This window comes from Catharus ustulatus, chromosome 2, assembly GCF_009819885.2.
Source record: "Catharus ustulatus isolate bCatUst1 chromosome 2, bCatUst1.pri.v2, whole genome shotgun sequence".
Classification (NCBI taxonomy): Eukaryota; Metazoa; Chordata; class Aves; order Passeriformes; family Turdidae; genus Catharus; species Catharus ustulatus.
In genome coordinates, this window is record NC_046222.1 from 98,507,484 (window position 1) to 98,530,753 (window position 23,270).

A 23,270-nucleotide genomic window follows, 5' to 3' on the forward strand; every position below is an offset into this window, starting at 1 on the left:
CTATGCACTTCAAGTAACAAAGAAAATCACTAAAGATGACAGAAGTAGTAAATACACAGAAGTCTTGACACAGGATGAAGAGAATTTTTAGTGCTACCAGTCTCACAGTACCAGACTGTGCGGATTGTTCATTGCTCCAGTAGTTCAAAACATAAAAAGAGGCCTATTGGCCTGGAAGGGTTCACACTTCTAGCTCGTGATCCTGTTTGTCTCAGCACTACTTCAGACAGCAAAAGCCACATATAGTTTAATATGTTTCTGTGACATGTCTGTATCCTGAAAAAATAAATAAACAAAACCACAGTTTTTAAAGGCTTGACTTGGTGCTCTGTCACATGGACGTTTCCAAACCTGACCCACCGTAATGGTAGCCTGCACTGGAACGGCCATGCTTATTTGAATAGCCAAAGACAGATGGAAGTACTGAATAATCAATGCCTCTCCACTGCGTAAACATCACTTTTTTAGAATGAGAATTAGACCTTCTTGCTGGGGAATTGCTGCAGTTACTGCTCCTGTATCTTGGACTTTTCAGACAGGCAAGAGGTGTGAATTCCGAGATGTGCTCCTGACAGTGCCTCGATGCATTCTGTTAAAGGGGAAAAACAGAAACAAATACACAGTAAATAGACAATCTTGGAACTAAAAGTATATAATTGTTTTCTCTCATAGGACCACTTGGTATAACAACACCTTTCCCTAGATCACTACTCTGGCTGTTTGTTTCATGTGAAAGTATAATCCCTCATGTTGCTTTGCAATCAATCAGTTTCAACATGATTAATTTTATATTAAGACCTACAGAACCAGGTATGACTTTGCACTTAACTTCTAAACCTGATAATGGGCTCTTCAGAGAAGAGATGAAGAGGCCTGCCTTCAAATGGAAGTGTTTTAAACGAAGGTTATGTTTCCTTTTGGAATTTCTTCTGGTGCATCTGTTTATCCTTGAAACTGTTATGTGGAATTTTAAGACAGGACAGATTCAAGTACTTTGCCCTGTACTTCCAAAGAGAGGAAATTCTTTACAGTCAGTTTGTACTAAGAGATGAAAGTTCCAGAGTTTAATGCACTTGCTTTGTACTTCAAAGCAGTATTGAATTTTAGACTTTCTTAGGTTGTGTGTAACATCTATACAGGCAATTTATACTGTACATCTCAATACTATCTTGGTCTAATAGCCCATTAAAAATTATCTTTCTCACATAATCACACTCTGACAGAATCAGCACTTCTGCTCAGGAAATGCTCAGGACTACAGAACACCACAGTTGCATGACAAGAGCCTGGACATGTGCACAAACTGAAATAAAACTAGCACAACCTTTTCCCCAATGAGTTTACAAAATTCTTTTCACTAAATGCACATATAATTTCCAGGTATAGAGGTATGGAGGTTTTGTGATGGTATCTAACATAAATGCATTATAAACATGGTTCAAAGCAATGCTATTCATCAATCTCTCCATGAATGCTATATAAATCAGTTAATCCTCTATTCTTAACCATCCCCTTCTTCCCTGTTAATCAGAACATAGGAGCAAAAGAACAAAATCACAAAGTAAATATTAATGATGTATCTTACGGAACTTTGGCTGCATTGTAACATGACACTTTAATGCCAATCACAAACTTGAAATAATATTATTGCATAACCTAAAGCAATCTGAAAGCTCTCTTAAAATGACACTCTTGGAAAGGTCACAAAACTATCCTGAACTCTTCACCACAGTGAGACCTGGGTTCTTTTAAACACATATAGACCAAATAGCAATATTATTACAAAAAAATCAGGTAACAGATTAGCAGATTTACTTTGGAAATGTAAGAGGGAAGGAGCAGTCCTTCTGTTTGGTAAGTAATTTTCTTATTCTTTCAGCTCAAAAATGAAGCATTTTAGTTACCATAGATAATTCTAAAAGTAAAATTCTTTTCTCTACACATGGCTCCAAGATGAGAGCCTTTTACCAAGCCTGAACCTAGTCAAGGAATTTGGCATTTTCTACTACTCCTCGTGTAACAGTCATTAAAAGCAAATCAGCTACTTCAGCTATCTTCAGCTATTTCCAAGTCCTACAGCACACAGCGCACATGACATTTGTCCTTTTCACATACTGCTAACTTTGCACCTTCACTTAGTTCCTCATGTGCTGCTTTTGGGGTCAGGAGAGCATGAAGGGACTGAAACAGTCATGGCATCCAGGTGGGAATCATTAGAGTATGGAGTGTACCTTCTTACTTGAAGGTGCAATTAGTGGCGTAGCAAGGAGATGACGTAAAGCAGAGAACTTCATCCTGCTGGCCTTATGTTTGGGGAATTTAGCTCCCCACTCATGCTGCTGTCTCAGATATACAGCTAAACTATGACACTTCTCTTCTGATCTGAGGTAGTGACACAGCAATGCCCTGGTCTGTACAGAACACATCACTGTGGCAGGCACTGTCAGACACACAGCCCCAGTCTTCTGATCCAAGGTCCTATTCACAAGTGACTTGCTGTGATTATCTTCACATGTTACCATCTGCATTTGGTCTATATACGTATTCAAGAACATTAAAGAGGATGGATAAACTGCCGGTGGCTAAGCATTACCTCTGACTTTATGTATTCTACACTGTGGTGTAATGCAAGTACACACTGCAATAATGACTGCAGATCATACAGAAGACATGTCACACAACACCTATGGGTAATACAATGTATTTATAGGACATGAATATGGGGATATCCATTTATTGGTTTTCTTTACATGATTAAGTTTCTGAGACAAAAATATCTTACCTGTGGCATGGAACATCTCTTGCAAAAACAAGGCTCTCCAAGTAAAACATAATGATTTTGTATCAATACTAACAAAGTACATCAAAAACTCTGGAGGAAACAGTTGATTGGTAAATAGCACCAATAGAAATTAATCCAAATTGGCAACACGTACAGTACTGTTACCTAGCTTTGATCTAATTATGGCTCGGAAGGTGAAGGATTTCCTTCAAGAAGTGGCCCATCGCAGTTCGCCAGTGCATTTTGGGCTGTTTTATGTCTCATACTCTTCTGCAAGGATGAGGAAAAACAGTGAGACTCTTGCTGAATACAAGAAATGTGAATGAATTACCATTTGGTAACGGTTATAGCAAAGTCCTGAAAAAGTGATGATTTTCTGATAGATTTAAAAAGGAAAGGTCATCCAGGTAAAACAGGGTTTCTATTTCTGGATCCTGAGATTAATCATTTGAGGGTGTTTTTAATCCCATTTCAAACTCTGTTAAAAAATGTCTCTCAAAATCACTAAACTGACTAAATACTGTGGGCTCTGTGCCCTGCCCCTCTAACAATAACCTGCACTGAATGGGAGAGGTGCCTGTGATACCACACAGCCAAATTGATCCTACACTAAGGAGTGGACACCCCGCTTCACTACTCCCCAGAACAGCAGGCACGCTGAAGGGAATGCCCCACTCGGAGGTGATGGGGCGGTGCTAATGAAGGCTGATTTACAGCTTTGTCACTACACTATGGGCAGAGAGGGTGGGGGAGTTGCCAAGGAAACTTCTTCCGCAGCATTCAAATATTGCAACAGCAAGATCCATTGCTTTGTTTCCACAGAGGAGGAGCTTGACATGTAACAGAGGCAGCAGTTTGCTGGTGAACACTTTTCTGAGCACCCAGTGCAGTTGTTCAACAGCAGCTAAGCCCATTGAGGAACAGAAGAATGACAAATCCCCAGAGAAGCTTCCCAGGCAAAAGGACCACTTTGGGTTTCCTCAGGTGCAGCAAAGGGTAAAGATCTCATAACATGGTTGATGGCCCAAGCTTGTGACTGAGTGAAAGCAAAGTAAAAAATCATCAGTAAAAAACAAAGAGAAAAAGGAAAAATATTTCTTAAAAAGGGATGAAAGTACAGAAGTCATTTACAGCTCAGAAACTGAACACCCGGTATTTCAGCTACCAAATACCTGGAATTGCTGAAACACTGTCAAAGTGAAAATTACAAAAATGGAAATAGGATAATTTAAATTGAATTTATATTTTCCCTAACAGAGCAGCTAAAATCCTGCTGCTAACGAAAGAAGAATAAAAAAGAAAGAAAATATAATCAATGTCAATTGGATATATTAAAACAAATAACCTATTGCTTTTTAAAAGTAAAAGCTGAAAGAAACCTCACAGATGCACAGTCACCAGTTAAAGCACAAAATTCAATTTGTGTCATTGAGCCAGAGTTGCAGACACTACATACATAAGAAAAAAGCAGATTTTGACCAAAATTACCAAAAGGCAACAGATTCCTCCAAAGCTTTTGCAGAAGAAATGTTTTAGCCCAAGAAAGACAGCAGTTCATATGTATACATATATATATCAATATACATGCACATATATATACATATACTTGTATGTAGATATATGTATGTGTATACACATATATGTCTGTATGTGTATATATATAATGGAAAAGCTCTCTGAAAAAACCCCAGAGCTATACGTGGTTTAAAAACATCCAAATGTTAACAATGGGAAACATTCGCTCACCACTCACTGGAGTGACTCTCATATAATTGAAAAACTTAGAAGTATAATAACTGCTTCAAAGGCTTTATGCATTCTTATTGCCTGAGAACTAATTTAGTAACCTGGGAAATGTTCACCAGTCCTTTGTTAATCTTCTCAAATGTTCGCAAAGCCCTTTAGTTATAAACAAAGCAATATCTCTTTCAGGAATGCAGTACATTTAAAAATAATTATTTGTAAGTTCAGTTCAAACCAATCCTACGGCACTTAAGAGACAATTTTAGTCAGAATTATTGATAGTGAAAAAAAAGTATTTTCCCTCTGATTTACATAATTGCAGTAAATTTTACTGACTGTATATTTCTGAGGGGGAAAGAAGGAGGAAATAAATCTTTTTATCTTAACCATTTAAGAAAGAAAGAAAGAAAGATAAAATCTGCAGTGGAAACCAACAGTCTCTGAATATGAAATAAAAAACAGCTTTCTTGCAGACTGTAGGAGAAACAAGATTTACTAGCATTTCTTCTACTCTTGTATTAAATAATGTCATAAAATTTCAGATCTTGAGTTTTTTTCTTTCTAGAAAGAGCACAGAATTTCATAAAAGGGAACATAAGGAAAGCTCAGTTGCACAATGCATGCTTGAAAAAGAAAAAAAGTTGCATTTTCTAGTAGCAAAGAAGATATATTAATATATTCCAAAGACTGCTTAAATGGTTTCCAGTACCACATTTTCAGTATGATTCATCAGCCTAATCAGAATTGTCACCTGTTTGTGTGACCACTGTCCTACTTATTCAGGTACAATGGAAACCCAATATGCATTCATCTCTAGACAGACCAATGATTAAAATGGGGATATAAGAATCATAGATTCCCGAGGAAGAAACATTCTGTAAAATGCAGCAAGAGTAGTGACAAAAATTGATAGTGACAGTGATGGACTGTGACAACAATTCATACAATCTTTGAAATACACAGAAGGAAAAAAACTATACTAAAAAGTATTCCTCAAAATATAATTGACATGAATCACAAATGGAGATAATGAGTATGGTAAATAACTTCTGATGATAAACTTTATAAAGTCCTTTGAATGAAGTCGCCAAGCATGCAGAAAGGCAGAAAAAAAGTCACCTTTTGCTCCATTAGAAACTTAGACTGCTTGAAGTCTGAGAAAGCATAAAGATGGTGGACTGCTCAACAGAAAGGCACTGATGTTTACTCTGATTTCCCCAGAAGATTGTAGGAAGCAACCGAGCACATCATTTATGTTTAAAGCAAGGTAGCAGTTATTTAGACAAAGCGGATTGGAAGACAGAAGAAACAAAAAGAGGAAAGAAGAAACACAAGTGATAGAACTGGTTAAAAGTCACAGATCTTTGACCAAATATTAAAAAATTAATATTGCCAGTGTTGAGCCCCAAGTCTGCTTTACTTTTGATTCATTTTCCAGTACTAATATATAATGTCTGTAAGAAATGCTACAAAACCCTTGTTAAGGGTTTCTATATACCAGCTTGCTTCTTTACCTTAACCCTTGCTCATTCTCTCTCTTATTAAACTAACTATTTGGAATCTATACTGAGGTCAACTCCTTCTACACGTAGTACATACGGCAAAGAGACATCTAAGATCTCCAAATGCAAAAACATTAAATACTGATCTGCCTGGGAATGCTTCCCTGCTATTCTTTATTCTTTCCTGAAGTGAGCCATTATTACACCCGTACATTCTAGGAACACAAAACAGTGGCAGAGGCTTTTACATTTGCCGCAGGGATATTTTTTTCCTTGATAGCAAAGTTCCTTTATTCATTTCCTCTTAATGCAAAGTACCTTCTCAATAAAACATCAAAATGCAACCTAATCCCTTCCATAGTTGGTAACTCATTCTTTTAACCTACTGGTGGCTGCTGATGGGCTGAAAATGGCAAAGGCAGTACCATTAAGTTTAAAGTTCAGCACCTCTACTGTCCTTCATATTCTAACATATATAATATATAAAAGTTTACTGGGGTTAAAACATCTTCTGTTCCTGTCCCCAGCACACCTGGCTTGCTCTACAGCCTTAGAAGAGCTGGCCTGTATTTACCCAGTCATTTTTCCTTTTGAGCTGATGAGATAAAAGGAGAGAACAGATTTTAAAATCCTCTTCCCACTGGCCCATTTAAGGCACATTTATGCACAAATAATGGACTAGAACAGGCAAAATGTAAGTTGAAATATAAAAGAGGAAAAATTATTAATAGGATATGAGTAAGTTTTAATACATGTGTTTTTGTAACAGGCATCAGTATGTTATCATATGTAAGTGCCTCTTATCAACCCTTATGGAGATCCCAATCCTCTTGCACTTCTTATCTACCCAAATCAAAAATCTTGTTGAGCCATGTAGCTGTCTCCCACCATCCTCATCAACTGATTTCCCTGTGGTTGCTGGCATGGAGGCACAAGTGTTGCCCCAGGATTCAGGTTAATGCCACCATGTAAATAACAGGCAGCATCTTTCACCACATTGCTCAGACACCACAGATGGGGAACCTCTGTTCTAATCTTATCTCTGACCTTGGCCCAGGTGATTAGATAACTTGTAATACAAAAAAACCCCTAATTTCACAATGAAAAATATTATTTACCTGGATTCTTTCTGTTGCTGTAGGCCACAACTGCTTGCATAAGACCTTCTTCAGAACATCTGGAAGAAGGCTAACAGTTATGAGCAGAATTATACCCAGCCACGCAGGACCACTGGACAGCATTTGCATGAACACGTAATACATCCTCTGATAATTGAGAAAAGGCCTGGGAGGAAAAAAAAAAAAGAGAAAATAGTTATTACACTTCAATACACAAAATAAAGGCTGGCAGTATTAAAAAGAAGAATTATGGCAGCGATGAAATACTTCAGGTTCAGTTTCCCAGTTTGTGGGAGTTCATCCACCCCAGTCTTCTCAAAGGGAGAGATAACCATGCACTGTCTAGAGATAACTATCTTCCTTTTGTCTTCCAGACTGCAGGAAATATCACGCTGTCCCCTCCCTGCATAGTGTCTCTCCCTTGCAAAGATAAATTCATTCTTAAGATGTTTATGCTCTTCCATGCACCCTTATCTAATACCCCAGGTATTTTCCACCTTTTTTCTTAGTGTCCCACCCACCTTTCCCCTGGTCTTTGCTAAGGCACACTCCTTTGCATGTATCCTCAGACTAGGGATCGTTAACCACACTTATTTTCATACCTCTCAGGCTCCTGTAAGTACCTCTAGTACTTTAATGTTACGCTCCCCATCTTATTCATCCCATACTTATCTAACCACACTATTAATACCTTTGCTTCCTAATCTCCCTGTATCCCATGCATGATCATCACTTTCAGGTACTGGGAACCAGAGTTCCGTAATCACTGAGAGCCAAGATCAAGGGACAGTTTGCAGCAACATTGTAGTGTAAAACCAGAAGGGCAGTTTCCTGAGAGTTTCCAAAATTTGGTAGTACTTGCATACTAAAAAAGTAACTAAACTAAAATACATTTTTACATACACACAGGTCACATCTCTAATACACAGCAAGGCTGGTTGGAAAACATTATCTGGGAAAATGTCACTTCTGCAAAATGATGCTGAAGAAACTGAGATCTGATCTTACTAGAAAAAAGAAGACGCAGCTAAATATCCAAGGATTTAAGAGATGGTCACTTATTTGCAAAAGACATGCCAAATACAAATCCCTTCTCTTGCATCTTAATCACCAAACAATAGCTAGTGCCCTCCTTCTCTGGTCCTCAAAATCTTGTGTATACAAAGTAGAATGGCTCCAGCAGTAGTTAAAAGGATGGCCTTGTAACTGAGAACTCTACAAACGTGAAACAGAACTTCCAGCTCCTGACGGCAGTCAGGCAGAAAGGAACTGAACTTGTTCCAACCTGATTTCCTTTACAAAAATTCCAGTTTTAAGTACACAGAACTTTTAATAACAAAACCCCCCAACATTTTAAATTGGCTATGCACAAGAGTTATATTAACTCCTACAAAGCTTCTTACCAGCATGAACAAGAAGGTTCAGACACCTACAGTAACTCCATTTGCTAAGTAAGGAGGCAAAACAATGAGCTCAAACACAGGACTCTTGGACATCACTTCAATATTAAGCTTTTACTGCTACAGCTAGCTTCCCAGACAAACCCAGCAGGTAGGTGGGTAGTCACCAAATGCATAGACATGACCTACTCTGTGACATTTTGACTCAGAAAGGCAAAATCAGCTCCTTGAACAAACCCTTGGGCTGCTTTTGACTGACACTACTGAGATAAACCCAGGGGTAGTCTGGGGTCTGATATTCTTCTTGTATTCTTCTTTAAGATTTTAACAGACATTCATTGACAGAAGAGCTGAGCACTCTCCAGTTAGCAATTATGATACGTTTAAAATAGAGTTCTGCATTGTATAAAGGCTAAATTTAATCCTCTGACAAAAAGGTGAAATATAACAACTTTATGATTCTGAAACAACTTTTGCAATGCAATTAACATTAGGGCTCATACCAAATAATTCCTCCCCAGAGCAGAGAAAAGACAATGTAGAATACCAGTGATCCCCAGATCACAAAGTGATTTATCCACGTCCAATAGTGTGTATCTAGTGCAAGCTGAAAAAAAAAAAAGATATTATATGATGTTATTATATCTAGATGCAACAAGAATTCCAAGTAGGAGATAAAATAGAATTACACCCTTTGAAAATAGAGAAGAATTCTACATAGAATTAGTTAAAAACATCTTTCAAGTTTATAAAGCAAACTCTATCTAAAGCAATAAGACAATGCATGTTGATAGAAAGAAACCAATAAAAGTAAGCAACAATTAAAAACCAAGTTTTTAGAAAGCTTCAGTGGATAAAATACAGCACACCTTACCTTAAATGTAACCGTGAATACAAGCACAGTAAACACCACTGTTCCAAAGGTCCAAGTTCCAAACATCTACAAAAAATGGTCCAAAGCAGTTATAGGCAATATTGCCCACTATGTTGTGAGTTGTTCACAGTAAACATCTTAAAGTTTAGTATTGCTTTGTATGATGAACTGACATTTGAGTAAAATCTGAATTCCTACATGATCTATCCAGTGCAAAGTGTTCTGGTTTCTTGCTCTGTGCATACACACCTCAAATTTCAGACAGAGAAAAAGACCACAACCAATGCTCTGAACCTGAAGTTCATTGAGATTGAAAAACGAAGTGCAGTCATTTCATCAATCTTCTTGGATGCCATCTTTTTTCTGATTTCCCTTCTCTATTGGATGTCCTTGGCATCCAACAATTTCTTAGAGGTTCAACAGCATGTTATACAGATAAGCATAAGAAGGTTATAACCATACAAGCACAAAAATGTCCACATATGTTTTAAGATAAAACACTTTTAATTTGCATTTGATTTTCTCTCCACTTGCATAATGACATAAAAGCACATCAGCTTTTCAAGTGGACAGAAATGATGATTAATGCTGATGCAGGGAAGAACTAGTGGTGAATATTGTCACAGAGGATTGCTTGGACTTCAGCAGCTACCAGATAACCAGGTTCAGGATCCAGAGAAATACTGGGAAAGTAAGCAACAGTTAGGACACTGTATTTTAGAAGAGACTGTGTTTGATTCAAGATATTGCACCCATGAAAGAGAAGTGTCCAAGAGATCCAAATAATCAAAGATAATTGTTGAGATCTTATTAACTCCCTCCTGCAGTTATAACTTCAGGAATGAGCAACTACCATGAAGACATGGAATTCCAGTAAAAGATCCAATTCGCAAAGTAGGATGTTACTGCATGGACAAAAAGACAAAATGGGAGCATTACAGAGATGACAATGCAGGCAGGTAGCAAACAGCATAAAAGCAAAGGAACGAATCACAAACAAAACTCAGTTCTAACTAGGATTACTGAGGGATGTTGAGGGGACAAAAAGGGTATTTACAGATATCCTCGCTTCAAAGGAAGAATGCAAGTCTGCTGATGGAGTGGGGTAAGACAACCTAGTGGAAAGTTTCAAAGAAAATGCTGAATTACTCAATACTCTGGATATTAGTCTTTACAAACAAAACACATTGCTTGCATTTAGCAGCAAACCTTGGGAAGGAAAGGAGCAGGCAACAGTGTGGGACCAACAGGTTGAGTTGTTCTTAAGGAAGAAAAGCAGTGGATGCAATATATTTTGAATTTAGCAAAGCATTTGACACTTGGACAATAACAAAGCAGGGGCTGGCTAAATGGACTACTACTACAGTTGAAAACTGGTTAAACCACTGCACTCAAAAGTCCTTGCTGGTTAACTGCTTCTGGAAATCAGTCAACCACACTAGGAACAGTGACTGGCTGGAAATTGGGGAATATCCCTGTCAGTAGCTGGATGATGACAGAACATCATGAGCAAACTACCAGGTGGTATAAAAATAAAGAACAGCTGAAAGAATGAATGACTAAAGTTTCAATTCAGAGGGACCTCTGCTGATTTGAGAAGCAGGCTAACAGACATGTTTGGAATTAAGTAAGGAGAAGTGCAAAGATTTACACCTATGACAGAGTAGTGACTGGCTGTGCAACGGCCCTGCTGAAAAAGAAGCCACAGTGGGCTTACATGGACTCCAGGCTGAATACAAGCCTATATTGTGCCCTCTCTATACATAAGGTAAACTGCACAGCAACTGGGAGGAACATGGCCACTGAAGAAAGGTTATTATTCCCATCTACTCAGCTACAGTGAGGTTGAACCTGGAACACTGTGTTTGGTTTTGGGTCCCTCAGTTCATGAGTGATGTGAAAAAAACAGAAAATGATCACTTGCAAGCAACTAAGGTGTTTAGCAGCGTATAGCTTCTCTGCAAAGAGGGGTGGAGGAGCTTAGTCTGGTGAAGGGAAGGTTGAGAATCTAGCAGCTGCCCACAAATGTCTGAAGAACTACAAAGATGAAGAACTGGAACAAATCCCTCTTTGACAACAAGAAATATTCTGCTTAGGTATTGTGAGAATTTTTTCCACCATGAAGACAGAAAAACATTGGAATAGATTGCCCTGGAAGGTTATAGAATCTGCATCTTCAGAGATACTGAAAAAGACCAGACAAAGCCTTCAGTAAACTGATTTTTATTAGCCCTGCACAGAGCAGTGAGTTGAACTGGATCATGTTCAAAGCTACACTTTTCTGTATGAGCTCACCCAATATTACATGACAAGGTATCCATGTGGGAAGTTGATCACACAAATATGCTGCTGTGTGAAAAATGTTGAATGAAGACCACAGCCAGTCACAGGACATAGATTAGAAGGAAGCTGGGCTAAGATAATACAATCAACTAGGGAAAATGGAAAAAAAAATTAAAATAAACAAATGACTGGCCAAAGGATTCATTAGTCTCAGTAATAATTTCACTATTTTAAAACTTACTATGTGACTGAGTCTATTGAACACTAGATAAAATTCAGAAAACCTTCAGTATTTGATCTTTAACTTTGATATGTAATTAGGCTCATGCCATCATTCTATTTTCTGTGCCCAAGAACACCTGTGCAATTAACACTGAACAGAAATCTGGATCAGCAACTTCCAACTTTCTTCCTGCAGTTAAATTTTACAATATTCTTGTGTCATGTGTAGCATCTCTAAGAGAACCTACTGTCAGTCTAAGTTTCTGCACACTGAACAGATTTGTCTGTATTTGCAATAAAAGCTGCTAGATGAAATAAAGAATTTGAAACAACCTTACCCTGTGTGTTTGTTAGGCTAGAGAGAAAGCATTGGTCTGCAGCCAAAGCCCTTATCCACCCATCTTATTGACTCAGAAAGTGAGGTCCCAGCACAGGGACAAGATCCATGAAACTGCTACTTTGGCACAGAGAAAGGTAAGCAAAGCAATATGGGAAGGTGTGAGTTACGAAAATTCACAATGTCTTAAAATTTTAGCATTAAATGTCTCAAGATACTACTCATGCCTTCAGGTAATGAATCATTCTTTTTTAAGTCTGTTCATTAACATCTAGTTTATTAAGAAGTATTTTTCTATGTTCTGCTCCCAACCTATCCAAGACTTCCCTTCCTCCTTCTGTGACTGTATTTGTTGATCTTCCATGTTTCAATTCAGCATTCTGCTCACCTATCTTCCTTCCTGTTTTGTATTGCTCATTCTGTTATTCCTTTTAACTTAGTCTCTCTCAACCCAGTTTAATTGCATTTAATGCACTCTGTATCAAATGTTAAAAAAATCACCCAGGAAATACATTCTATTATAGGGGTAAATTAGGATGATTTGCAATCTGCAATGCTTGTACAGTGCCTCCCTTTCTTCTTGCCTTTCTTCTGTAGTTAGCTTCTAACTGCACATTTTTGCAGCACCAACCATGATGTCCTATCCACAGTGGAACATCATATACACAAAGCAGCATCACAAATTAATAACAATTGACAGCAGATAAATCCTTGGCATCTTAGTCTTGCTTACCGGAAAATGACCAAGGGAGGCATTTATGAAGTAGATCTCAGTGATTTGAAGTACACTTTTCCATTATTCTAGTAATATCACACTACAGGAAACAAATAGTTTTGAACTAATTTCAGAACACTGAGAATCATTTTTGGGGGAACTTAATGGTATGTTTATTTTAGTCTGACAGGCACTATTGTATGGGAAAGATGTTGACTTTGCTCATTTTTTACAAGTTTTGCAAAAATAGTGATTAGTTCATTTGTGGGGAAAAAAAATCAAAATTTTTGCTTCAGTACCCATTTTAACGATCTGGAAACTGACTTGTATCATTACATATCACTTATGGCATTAGTGTGACTGTCAGCTCTTTTTTGTTCTTTACTGCTTTCTACCTTTTCCCTGATCAATAACATTTTGTTGAGGTAGAAAATCTTTCAAACCTTCAAATTCTTCACTGACATTTGCCAGATGTAAGCACAATTCAAAAACTGGGGAATAACTATCAACACCTATTAGCATTCATGTGTGTATGAACTCACATAAGTGTGTCTGACTATTTCTGAACACTTGAAATTTTCAAGCCTTTAAATCTAAAATTGCAGCTCAATATCTCTCAAGTTTTATATTTAAATACAGGCAAAGAATGACAAATTTTCTAACACAGACACTTAAGACTCAAAATGTGTCCCCAAGCAATACATTACCTTCAAGTGTTAACATGAATATCTAGTTGTAGACTTCAACATTTGAAATTTGAGAATTAGGCATTAATCTGGTTTCAGAGCCTTAGAATTAGAATAAATGTGTGCAGTGGAAGACAACTAGAATTTCAGAAAGGAGCCGAGTCAGAATATTTGCAATACAAACTGTTTAAGAAATTGGTACAGGTATGATAACTCTAATTTTCAGCACCATAAGTTTATGGTGATGAAGAATTTTGAACACCTAACAGAGAGCATAATGGTACCAGAAAAGCTATAGTGCAGTTTACAGTTCTGTCTAGTGGAAGTTCATTCTGTCCTTAGAAAAAATGCTTTTTAACAAATGTTTTCTCTCACACTAGAAGTTCATTTCCTTGACAGATGTCACAAAGGTGGTTTTTAGTGGTATCTGAACAACGCATTTCTAGCAAATGTGTATGTTGCATACAGGCAACAAAACTGTGTAGAGTTTATTTTCTCTCTCACTTTGAGGGCATTTTCTAAAGCTATTAAAGCACATTATAACATAATCTGTAAAATAATTTCAATAGCAGAGAGTCAGCAACAAAATGCAGGTTACAGAAAAGCATACAACAGAATAATAAAATGCAAGGAAGCAAAAAGCTTTCATAAAGTTTGTGATTCTTTACCACATCTCATATACCTCAATATACTTTGTATAAAGTTCCTTTTATTTTAAGTACTTATAGAGTAGCTATAAAGAACATTTCTAACTGTTGGCTTAAACAATATTTTACCGCTCTTTACAGTTTAATTTAAGAACAGTGAAAGATGAAATGGATATCATGACAAATCCACAATAGTCTTACCATGTGAGTGCTGGTTGTCATTAGCTGAGGATAGGAAGAGAAGCAAGTAGCAAAAAGAAAAAAGCACACAAATAAAATCGACCAAAATATCAATGGATAAAATAAATAAAATGCAAAAGTTCATAAAATTTGCATTCATGTGACTGCAAAGCAAGTAGAGATAGATTATTTTAAGCTGCTATATGTCAAAAATAATTAAACTATTAAAAAGTTCATTATATTTAGGATCTTTTATGATTATTCGTAACTACCAAGAGTCTTATGATATGTTAAGCAGATATTCATCAGATGCATGTTAAGTATGAAACTGAAAAGTTTCTTTATAAATTCAGAAGTAATATGTGGAATTCATGTTACAAATTTCTCCTACTTAGGATCCAATCCTACGTCTCTGCTTACCAACACACAGTATGTTTCATTGCATAGTTCAGATTTTGTTACAGATAACCCATCTATCTCACTGTAACTCATAAAAAAGTTATCATCTCGCAGGAAATATTGAAGAAAACTATTAAAACTATGTTTATTTCACAATTAGCATTCTAAAAAATTACCACTGACTGATGAACTCCAACACTAACCTGTCCATTGCTGGTCACAACTGTGTTGTCTAACAATAAATAGGCACCAAAGAAAAATACCACAGCATCAAACAATCCTAGGAATGTCCAATAAATAAATGCACGCCAGCGCAGCAAAGCATTCTTGGCAACATCTCTGTGTGAAACAAGAAACATGTATTCATTATCAGCAGGTTTGAAAATCCAAGATAAATTAGTTCATTCATATTGTTTCTTGAAAACCACCACATTTCCACATTACAACTGTCTACCACTTCAAATCTAACTCCTTCCTCAAAATGTCCTCATCATTTATTTTTATTTAATTCGTATTAAACCCTTTTTACTGCTCCCTGTAACTCTGCTTATTTCAACAATGGCAAACTCCCTGTGCTGTACCTGTTTACTGTTCAATCTTTTTACAGAAGGTATCTCTTTTCCAGTGCTTGCTGTGCACGTCATGATCCACTGCAGAATTAAACGGCAACACTAGAGGTCTCTGGAGACTTTGCTTTATTTCCCCTAGGATACTTATATACAGACTATTGCAACAAAATAAAACATTAATTTTATGTGGAATGTGAAGGGGTTTGCCTTTAAGTTTCAGGTCTAATAGTTTCTTGAACGTTTTTCTACAAAAACATACAGGGACTTGTCAACAACAGAACTCTTCACTAGCATGCCTTTTCTTACTACAAAAAAAATTCAAATGTTACAACTTCAGTTCTTGTCCACAGAATGGGTATGTATCAACTTGGCATATAGTATAGAACACATCATAGTAAATCAGTTCACAGTTAAATGAAGTTACAGAAACATTTACTACCAACCAGTACTTCTACCATACGAACTTAAAGACTGTCTGATGACCATATAAAGTAATTTCTCCCCAGAGATTAACAATATAGAGTACAAACCCGTATGTGGCCAACAATAGCCTCATTTGACCCAGAACAACCACTACTGCCCAAAACAGTTTAGCAAAAGGCTGTGTTAGATATCAAAACCCACAAGTTTCTGATAAATAAACTCTGCATGCTTTCATAATCCAAAAAAAGGCTTCTGAATTACCATTTCTAAATTAAAAACATTCAGACCATCAAAGAGAAAATAAAAATATTACTGTTGAAACTCAACAGTAATCTCTTGTGTTCCTCTTCAATTTCTTTGGTAAATACATTGATTAACATTTAGGCAGCTAACATTACTTCTGTCAAAGAATGTTTTCCCTTTGATTAACTACTGTTATTCTCCCTGAAATGTACTGGCTTTGCAGCTACAAGGACCTAAACTGTGCACTGTTTCTAATTTAGATGGCCAAATGCAGTTAATTGGCCAGAACTGTATTTCAAGTGGCTAAGAACTTAAACAAGTCAATTCCAATGCCCAGAAGTGAGTCAACAATATGCAGAGGGCAGTGCTGGACACCACACAGAATACTTCCACTGATACACTCTAACACTCAATCATCTTTTCTTTCAGAATATATCATGCATATAGAAAAACCAGCACATTTTCTTTTTTAAAATACTTCTGTTCCCCATGTTTCCTCCCTATGGTTGGAGGAAATAAAGAGTACTAAAATAAGTCTCCTAATTTGATTTTGTTAAACTGAGATTTCTATTTTGCTCTCACTCCTTTGTAGCAAATCCATGGTGTGGTTTGTAAATGTGCATGTAAAAATACATGGCCATGTATTGTACTTTGTAGGCCATGCATGTTGTAATGTATCAGATGTTCTACCGTATCCTTGTGGCACAGAAATCCTGACAACTTCCACAGTAACAGACACAGATCTCACAAATGAACAGTCAAACTTTGGGCTAGAATGTTTTCATTTTACCTGTACAGGGAAGGCTCTCTCTTGAGTGTGTCTGGACTGATATGTTGCTCCATTAGACTGTACAAGAGGATAGGAAGGGAGGTGAAGCTGATATTGTACAGTGTTAGATACGCAGTATCATATAAAGTCTGTAGATGGAAAAGAATTAAATCAACTATTTTTAACTTAAAATTAAATTTCACTTTAAATGCTCTGCATGAGACTTGATTTTCAATGAATGTGTGAACTTGTGCAGGAAACCAAAGCTATATTCCTTCAGAATGGAGGGAAATACCCCTGAACAGCTGCTAACTGATATAGGACTCAACTTTCCACTTGTATCCCATTTACCTTGAGGAAAAAGATCAGCTAAAAATCCATTTCATGGACCAGTCTCATCCACATATTAACTCCTCCTATTGTTTTAGTTGTAATATCAACTCCAAAGTAACCAAACTGAACAGCACACCATTGTAGAGGCAGAAATTCTTCTCTGACACAATACCCATGTATCTCACTCCACTTTTATCTCCTCTATGTCTAAAAAACATAGAGAGATACAGAGAAGAAGCAGAAGCACTCCAGAGGTCCTTCAGCTGTGTGTGAACACAAGGAGCTTCACAAAGAAACATTCCAATGTGTCTTTGATTCTTCTTCTCACTGAGATGCTTTTTCACATAGGCATCATCAGTGTACCCTCAAACCTACCATGTCACCCCACAAAAACAGCTGTTAATTTCCCAAAACCTACTTGGTGATCATTTATTCTGGAAAAATTGCTATCAAACTCCCTTTTTGATTCAAAATCATATTTATCACTTAAAAGGATAAAAATTAAGCTGAATTTTCATAACACATACTTTCATATCTAAATCCTAAAATTTTTCAGTGGTCATTTGAAACAGAAATCAAAACAGAAAAAATAGATCTGTCATTTTAACTCCTCCTGGGGCTTTCTTTTAACAAATTCAAAACAATTGTACTATTTTCTCCCAATTAAATCCAGCTCTCACTCAATTTAATACTGAAAACATAAACACTTTTTGTCTAAATTCAGTCATTCATTCCTTTGTTTTTTGCTCTCTCATTCAGAAGAAAGAAGAGGTAGATATTTTCTACACGAATCAGAGGAGAACAAGGGAAAAGAGAAAATAAACATAAATTTAGTAAGGTAAATATTGGATCGTCTCCTGAATTATGGCACTTTTCTGGTGAGTAACAGTTCACTTTTCCTCTATTCTTCAGTTTTTATATTCTCTTTTCAACTAATTGAATGTTGCTATTCATCTGAAAAACTTGTAATTCATACCTGTTCATGCTAGAGAAGACTAGATTACTCTCTCATTTTCATTCTGGATTCTAAAAATAAACAACTGGTTCAATTACCCATCCTTTAGGATTTCCTCTATTCATGTCCAGTAGGCTTAAATCTAACTGACTGTATGTTTCCCACAGACATTTCACTTTGCACTGACATTTCCAAATGTTGTATTTCTGCATTCTTTAACAATTGATTTTATGATAATTCATAAAAGTGACTTCTGTAACTTAAATTAAATGCAATTGCCACTGAATACCATAAGAACCAAAAGTGATGTTCTTGTTTGTGTAAATTAACACTAAATTCTCAGGAAGATCCTTTTTTCATTACAAAAAAAGAGGAAAAGAGATAATATGAGATACCATAACATTGATGGAAGATCAACTGACCTGTTGTGAAAACCCACAGAAGAACTGATACAAAAACTGAGGAAAAATGAAGCAGACATTCTGAAAAACAAAGTGACTGTTGTCAAGCAAAATGCAAGCACTAATTTATATTTAACACTATAAGACTACCACTATATAACACTAACAATAGTGGGCATTGCAGGAACAGTGGAAAAAACTACATATATTAAAACCCAAACAGTCACATCTTCCAGTAATACTGTTAGAAAAAACCACTTAAAATATTTTCAAAACAATCTTACAAAGCTACAGCTCGAAAATTCAAGGGCAGTGAAATTTGGAATCCAGGAATACAGTTCAGTTAAAGCAAAGCAAAAAAGGGACAATCCACAGGAGGAGATAAACCACAATAAGCAAGCCTGGATACTCTGGTTAGCATGGTTTCCAGCAAAGCAACTGTAAGATGTTTCTAGCTGTAACCCCAAATGTCATCCTCTCCCAATTATACCTATAGTCAAACACTAGAACACAGAACTACCCTGTGATAGTTCCTTTCTATAATCTTTCATTGCTTACTGAAAAAACTTGGATTTTTGGCTAACATTTAGAAATAACAGGGAGATGCTCACTATGAACTCTTTCCACCTACATTATCTTAATGAATTTAGCGTAACTTAATTTGCAGTAACGTTTAAGTTCTCAAATACTATTTCCAATGTGATTTAAAAGTTCACTGTAGAGACAACCTGGAAGATACTGGAAATAAGCAGACCAGTCTGAGATGGAATTTGTAGGATACGAAAAAATAATATAAAAACTTTGGCTTTAAATGTAACATCTATTACAGAATTTATCTATATAAAGCTATTTCACTTCGTTTTTCAGAATAAATACAATAATCCCATTTCAGCACTGCATCTGGTACTCAAGAAAATCTCTTTATGGAATTCTTGCTGGTTTGTACCATTAGCTGCAAAACTGTATATAGTCAGATATTACCATTTAAGTTTTTGAAGTTTATGTAATTAGAATAAGCATTCTCCTACCTTATAAAAGAAGTATTGCACAAGTTCAGATATCCTAATGTAATAAAAATGCCCATGAACAAGCAACATTTTTTTCAAATGTTTAAATTTAGGTATTGCATAGTCACTGTTTCTTGCTGCTTGACGACCTTCTTTGCCAATGATTCCTTAAAAAAAACAATAAAGAGATGACGCTAGTTAATAACTAAAGAACTATTAAAAAGATACCATTAATTGCAAAATTATATAATAATGCTATGGTATTGATCTATATAATAAATGCACTAAAATTTGTCTATAACACATATAACCTGATGCTTTAAGAGTGCCTGTTTGTAAGAAATATATGGTGTTTGTCATTTCACTTGAAATAATACACTAAGGAGCAGGCTTACCTATACCAACATGTGCTTCTAGAATCATACTGACATCATTTGCTCCATCACCAATTGCTAATGTGATAGGATGTTCTTTTGATAACTTAATCAACTTTACAATCTGGAAAAAAAAATAGTGTTAGAAACTTTCCTCTGTAACAGTTTGTTTATGTTGTGTAAGTGTAACGTTAAATAAAAATTACCAAGACAGTTTTATAAGAAATTCTCTGAAGGAACACTAAACCAACATTGCTGAATGCAACAGCTATGCATGAAGATCACAGTTTCTTCATATTCCAAAGTATTTGTTCCAAACATTTTTAAAATACTTCCAAATTACTTGGAGAGAGATGGGACAGGAGGAAGAGTTGAATAAGGGAAGATGTTTCTGAGATTGCTTAATGCTGTGTCAGTGCATCAATAAATTATGAGGGTTCCAGAGACAGAGTGCACCATTTCAAAGAAATGCTGAACTGAAAATCTAAAAACTTCTGCTTTCTCATCTGTGTCAAACTTTTTTCCTACATTTAAGTAAATATACTGGACTCTGTATACATATAAAAACTATTGGCATACAAACTGTCTAAAATTTTGACTTCAAAACTCTCCATTACAAATTGTCACCTCTGTAAATTTGGTACCGAGTCAGCCGCAAGTAAAAACTTCTACAAACTTCCAGATAGTTATAGTGCTGGCTAAATACATTTGTTAGTGTGAATAAGGGTTAGAGATGCTGTACCTGCGCACTGAGAAAAAGACATGACAAACTGAAAGAAAAAATTAATTCATATTCCAGTACTTCTTTCCTTAAAAAGTCCTTCAGTTATCTTGAGAGGTTTCAGCAATGAAGGACATGTTTTTACTTGACACAAACGACACAAACAGTCAGGTATACTTAAACACAATAATGCACACATTTTTTTTGTCTGGATTCTTCTCGGTTTTCCGCTTATGTTAAAAACAGAGAAAAAATATCACTCTGCAGTAATAAGTAACATAGATTCTTGCAGTGTCAAAAGAAGACTATACAAAGCTTGTTAGGTTAAAAAGAGAGCAGTTAGTTCATTTATTAAATATGTTCATATTAGCATGTATCAACCATAAAATTTGAACAGTATGTACCTAAATCAAATTCAGGTGCACAGCTGGGTGCTGTTTTAACATACTGTCCTGGGCTGACGTTACGGTGGCTTGTATCCCCAATCGTGTGTTCTGTTCAAGTGAAGGTTTGTTTGGTCTACTTACCAGTTGGCTCCCCTCCCCCACGGTCTGTGGAGGATAGGTTTTGCTCGCTCTGGCTGGCTCGCTCGCTTTGCTTGCTAGCTTGCTTGCTTGCTTTGCTCGGCTTGCTAGCTTCAGTTTTGCTGGCTTTTGCTTATTAGTTTAATTAGGTAGTCCAATTTCCTTCCCTGGACTATTTTTTTTTGTTTTTTTCCTTCTTTCCCTTTCTGTATACCATCTGAACCTGTTTTGGACTGGACCTGGAACACCGGGACTCTGCAATTTGAGATCTGCAGTCACTCCCAGCGTCGGAGACTGATACCACTTGCAGGAGAGATTTTCTGAGTTTGTCACCCTCTCACACCGGTGAAAGAGATTTTTTTTTTGTCATCTGGGGTTGTTCATTTTCTTCTCTTGTGTTGGAGAGTGTTTTGTTTGATTAATAAACAGGTTTTTTCCACTTTTTCCTCTGAGGAAATTCTTCCTGAACCTGGTGGTGGGGGAGGAGTCTTGGGGGGTTTGTTTTTTTTCTGGGGGCTCCTCCCAGAGGTTTTCCCTAAATTTGCCCTGAACTAGGACACATACCATTATCTAAATTGCTTGCCAGTAGAAATTCTCCCTTCTCCTTTTCTTTTAACATTTTCCAAATTAGAAGATACAAAAACGAATGGTAGCATCTTAAGTTACCATAGTAAGTCATACAGAGTATTAACCTTCAATATTTACATATGTGCATATCTAACAAGCAATTATGAAATTAAACACAAACCTGTGCTTTTTGCAGAGGTGCCATTCGACAGCATAACACTGCACTGCAGTTCCTGCAAATATTAAGAAATATCTCTCTGTAGTTACCAGAGCTTCCATCATGTCTTGGTTTCATTATTAATGATAATGCTGCTCCATCAATAATTAAACCATAATCTTGTGTATCAGTTGAAAGTCTGTTCGGGGATAAAACAGAAACTGTCACTGGAAAATTCTCAGACACATTTAAAATCTGGCAATAAGAATTATGTGAAAATTATTTAACAAAAAAATAACACGTATAGAAAGTTAATACAAAGTTAATACACTTCTAAAGGAAATTCCTTGTATAACACTAGTATTTACAACATTTTTAAATTGTGGACTTTATTCAGTGATTCACCAGTGAGTATGAGTGTATAATTAATAACTTTTCAGTTTGGTTTGAAAAGGTTCCAAGAACTGCAGCGAGGTAAACCAAGCTGCAGGAATAGTTTATTTCGTAGCACGTGCCGTAACACAGAGGAAAAATAAGTTAAAGGGAAAAGAGATAGGCCTTTGGTACTCTGATAAGGAATGATCTTTTTTCCCAAGGGTCTACATTTATAGAAGAAAATTGTGCCTTGAAGGAAATACCTAAAAGAAACCTGTTGGCCCAGATGGATAAGGCCATTGTCTACATCTACAGTATGGCTAAGTCAAATACAGGTTTACTTTTATTTATAATACTAAAATACAGTAATTATTTATGTCTCCTATAATATTACAATATATTCTTATCCATAAAAATCTATTTGCACTATGCCTGTAGTAATTTGAGCATTGAAGTGTAACCACGGTGACAGGAAGTAGTTTATTCACTATTTTATCATACACTGAACAATGGGCGAAGATAAGATGATCTGGACTGTAGGAACCATTTTCCGCAGTATCCAAGCAAGTTATTTCAGAGCACCCTTGCATCTCCCTGCATTACACAACAGCCTCAGGCTCCAGGTCAAGAGTGAATGTTGTATAAATGTATACAGAAGTTTATTTTTACTCTCTCTTCAGTGTTCCATGGTTATACACTGCTGCGTGTGTGGTTTCAACAAATACAGTTTCACCAAGACCAGTGTTTGTGAGAAAAACACCGTATTTATTATTATGTATTTTAGGCACCTCCATCTTTTGTACTACAACAGAAGCTATTTTTGGCAAGAAAGATAAAATTCTGTAAACTGCATTTAATAACAGTTCCCAGATATTTTTATCACTTTGCTACTGCCGGCACAAATATGGCAATGTCATTGGTGTACAGTGATATCAAATGAAAAGGTGACATTATGAAGTTCAAG

At 36.3% G+C, this 23,270-nt stretch overlaps 1 protein-coding gene across 4 annotated transcripts in view; it reads right to left on the reverse strand.

Moving 5' to 3' along the window:
- Positions 1 to 272: 272 nt before the first annotated feature.
- The window catches only part of ATP11A (ATPase phospholipid transporting 11A), a 115,990-nt gene continuing 92,992 nt past the window's right edge, over positions 273 to 23,270 (reverse strand). Inside the window, exons 20-31 of one of the 4 annotated variants that reach the window (XM_033051887.2) lie at positions 21,956 to 22,130; positions 19,984 to 20,086; positions 19,610 to 19,755; positions 18,603 to 18,662; positions 16,914 to 17,041; positions 15,092 to 15,227; positions 14,511 to 14,534; positions 9,420 to 9,485; positions 9,049 to 9,152; positions 7,146 to 7,311; positions 5,645 to 5,733; positions 503 to 589 (exon numbers count right to left, since the gene is read on the reverse strand). In XM_033051887.2, the coding sequence (XP_032907778.1) occupies positions 5,656 to 5,733; positions 7,146 to 7,311; positions 9,049 to 9,152; positions 9,420 to 9,485; positions 14,511 to 14,534; positions 15,092 to 15,227; positions 16,914 to 17,041; positions 18,603 to 18,662; positions 19,610 to 19,755; positions 19,984 to 20,086; positions 21,956 to 22,130 (1,186 nt within the window). In that variant the 3' untranslated portion in view covers positions 503 to 589; positions 5,645 to 5,655. Of the gene's footprint in view, positions 590 to 5,644; positions 5,734 to 7,145; positions 7,312 to 9,048; positions 9,153 to 9,419; positions 9,486 to 14,510; positions 14,535 to 15,091; positions 15,228 to 16,913; positions 17,042 to 18,602; positions 18,663 to 19,609; positions 19,756 to 19,983; positions 20,087 to 21,955; positions 22,131 to 23,270 lie in introns of all 4 variants that reach the window. The other 3 variants (XM_033051885.2, XM_033051888.2, XM_033051886.2) reach the window with 3 other exon arrangements.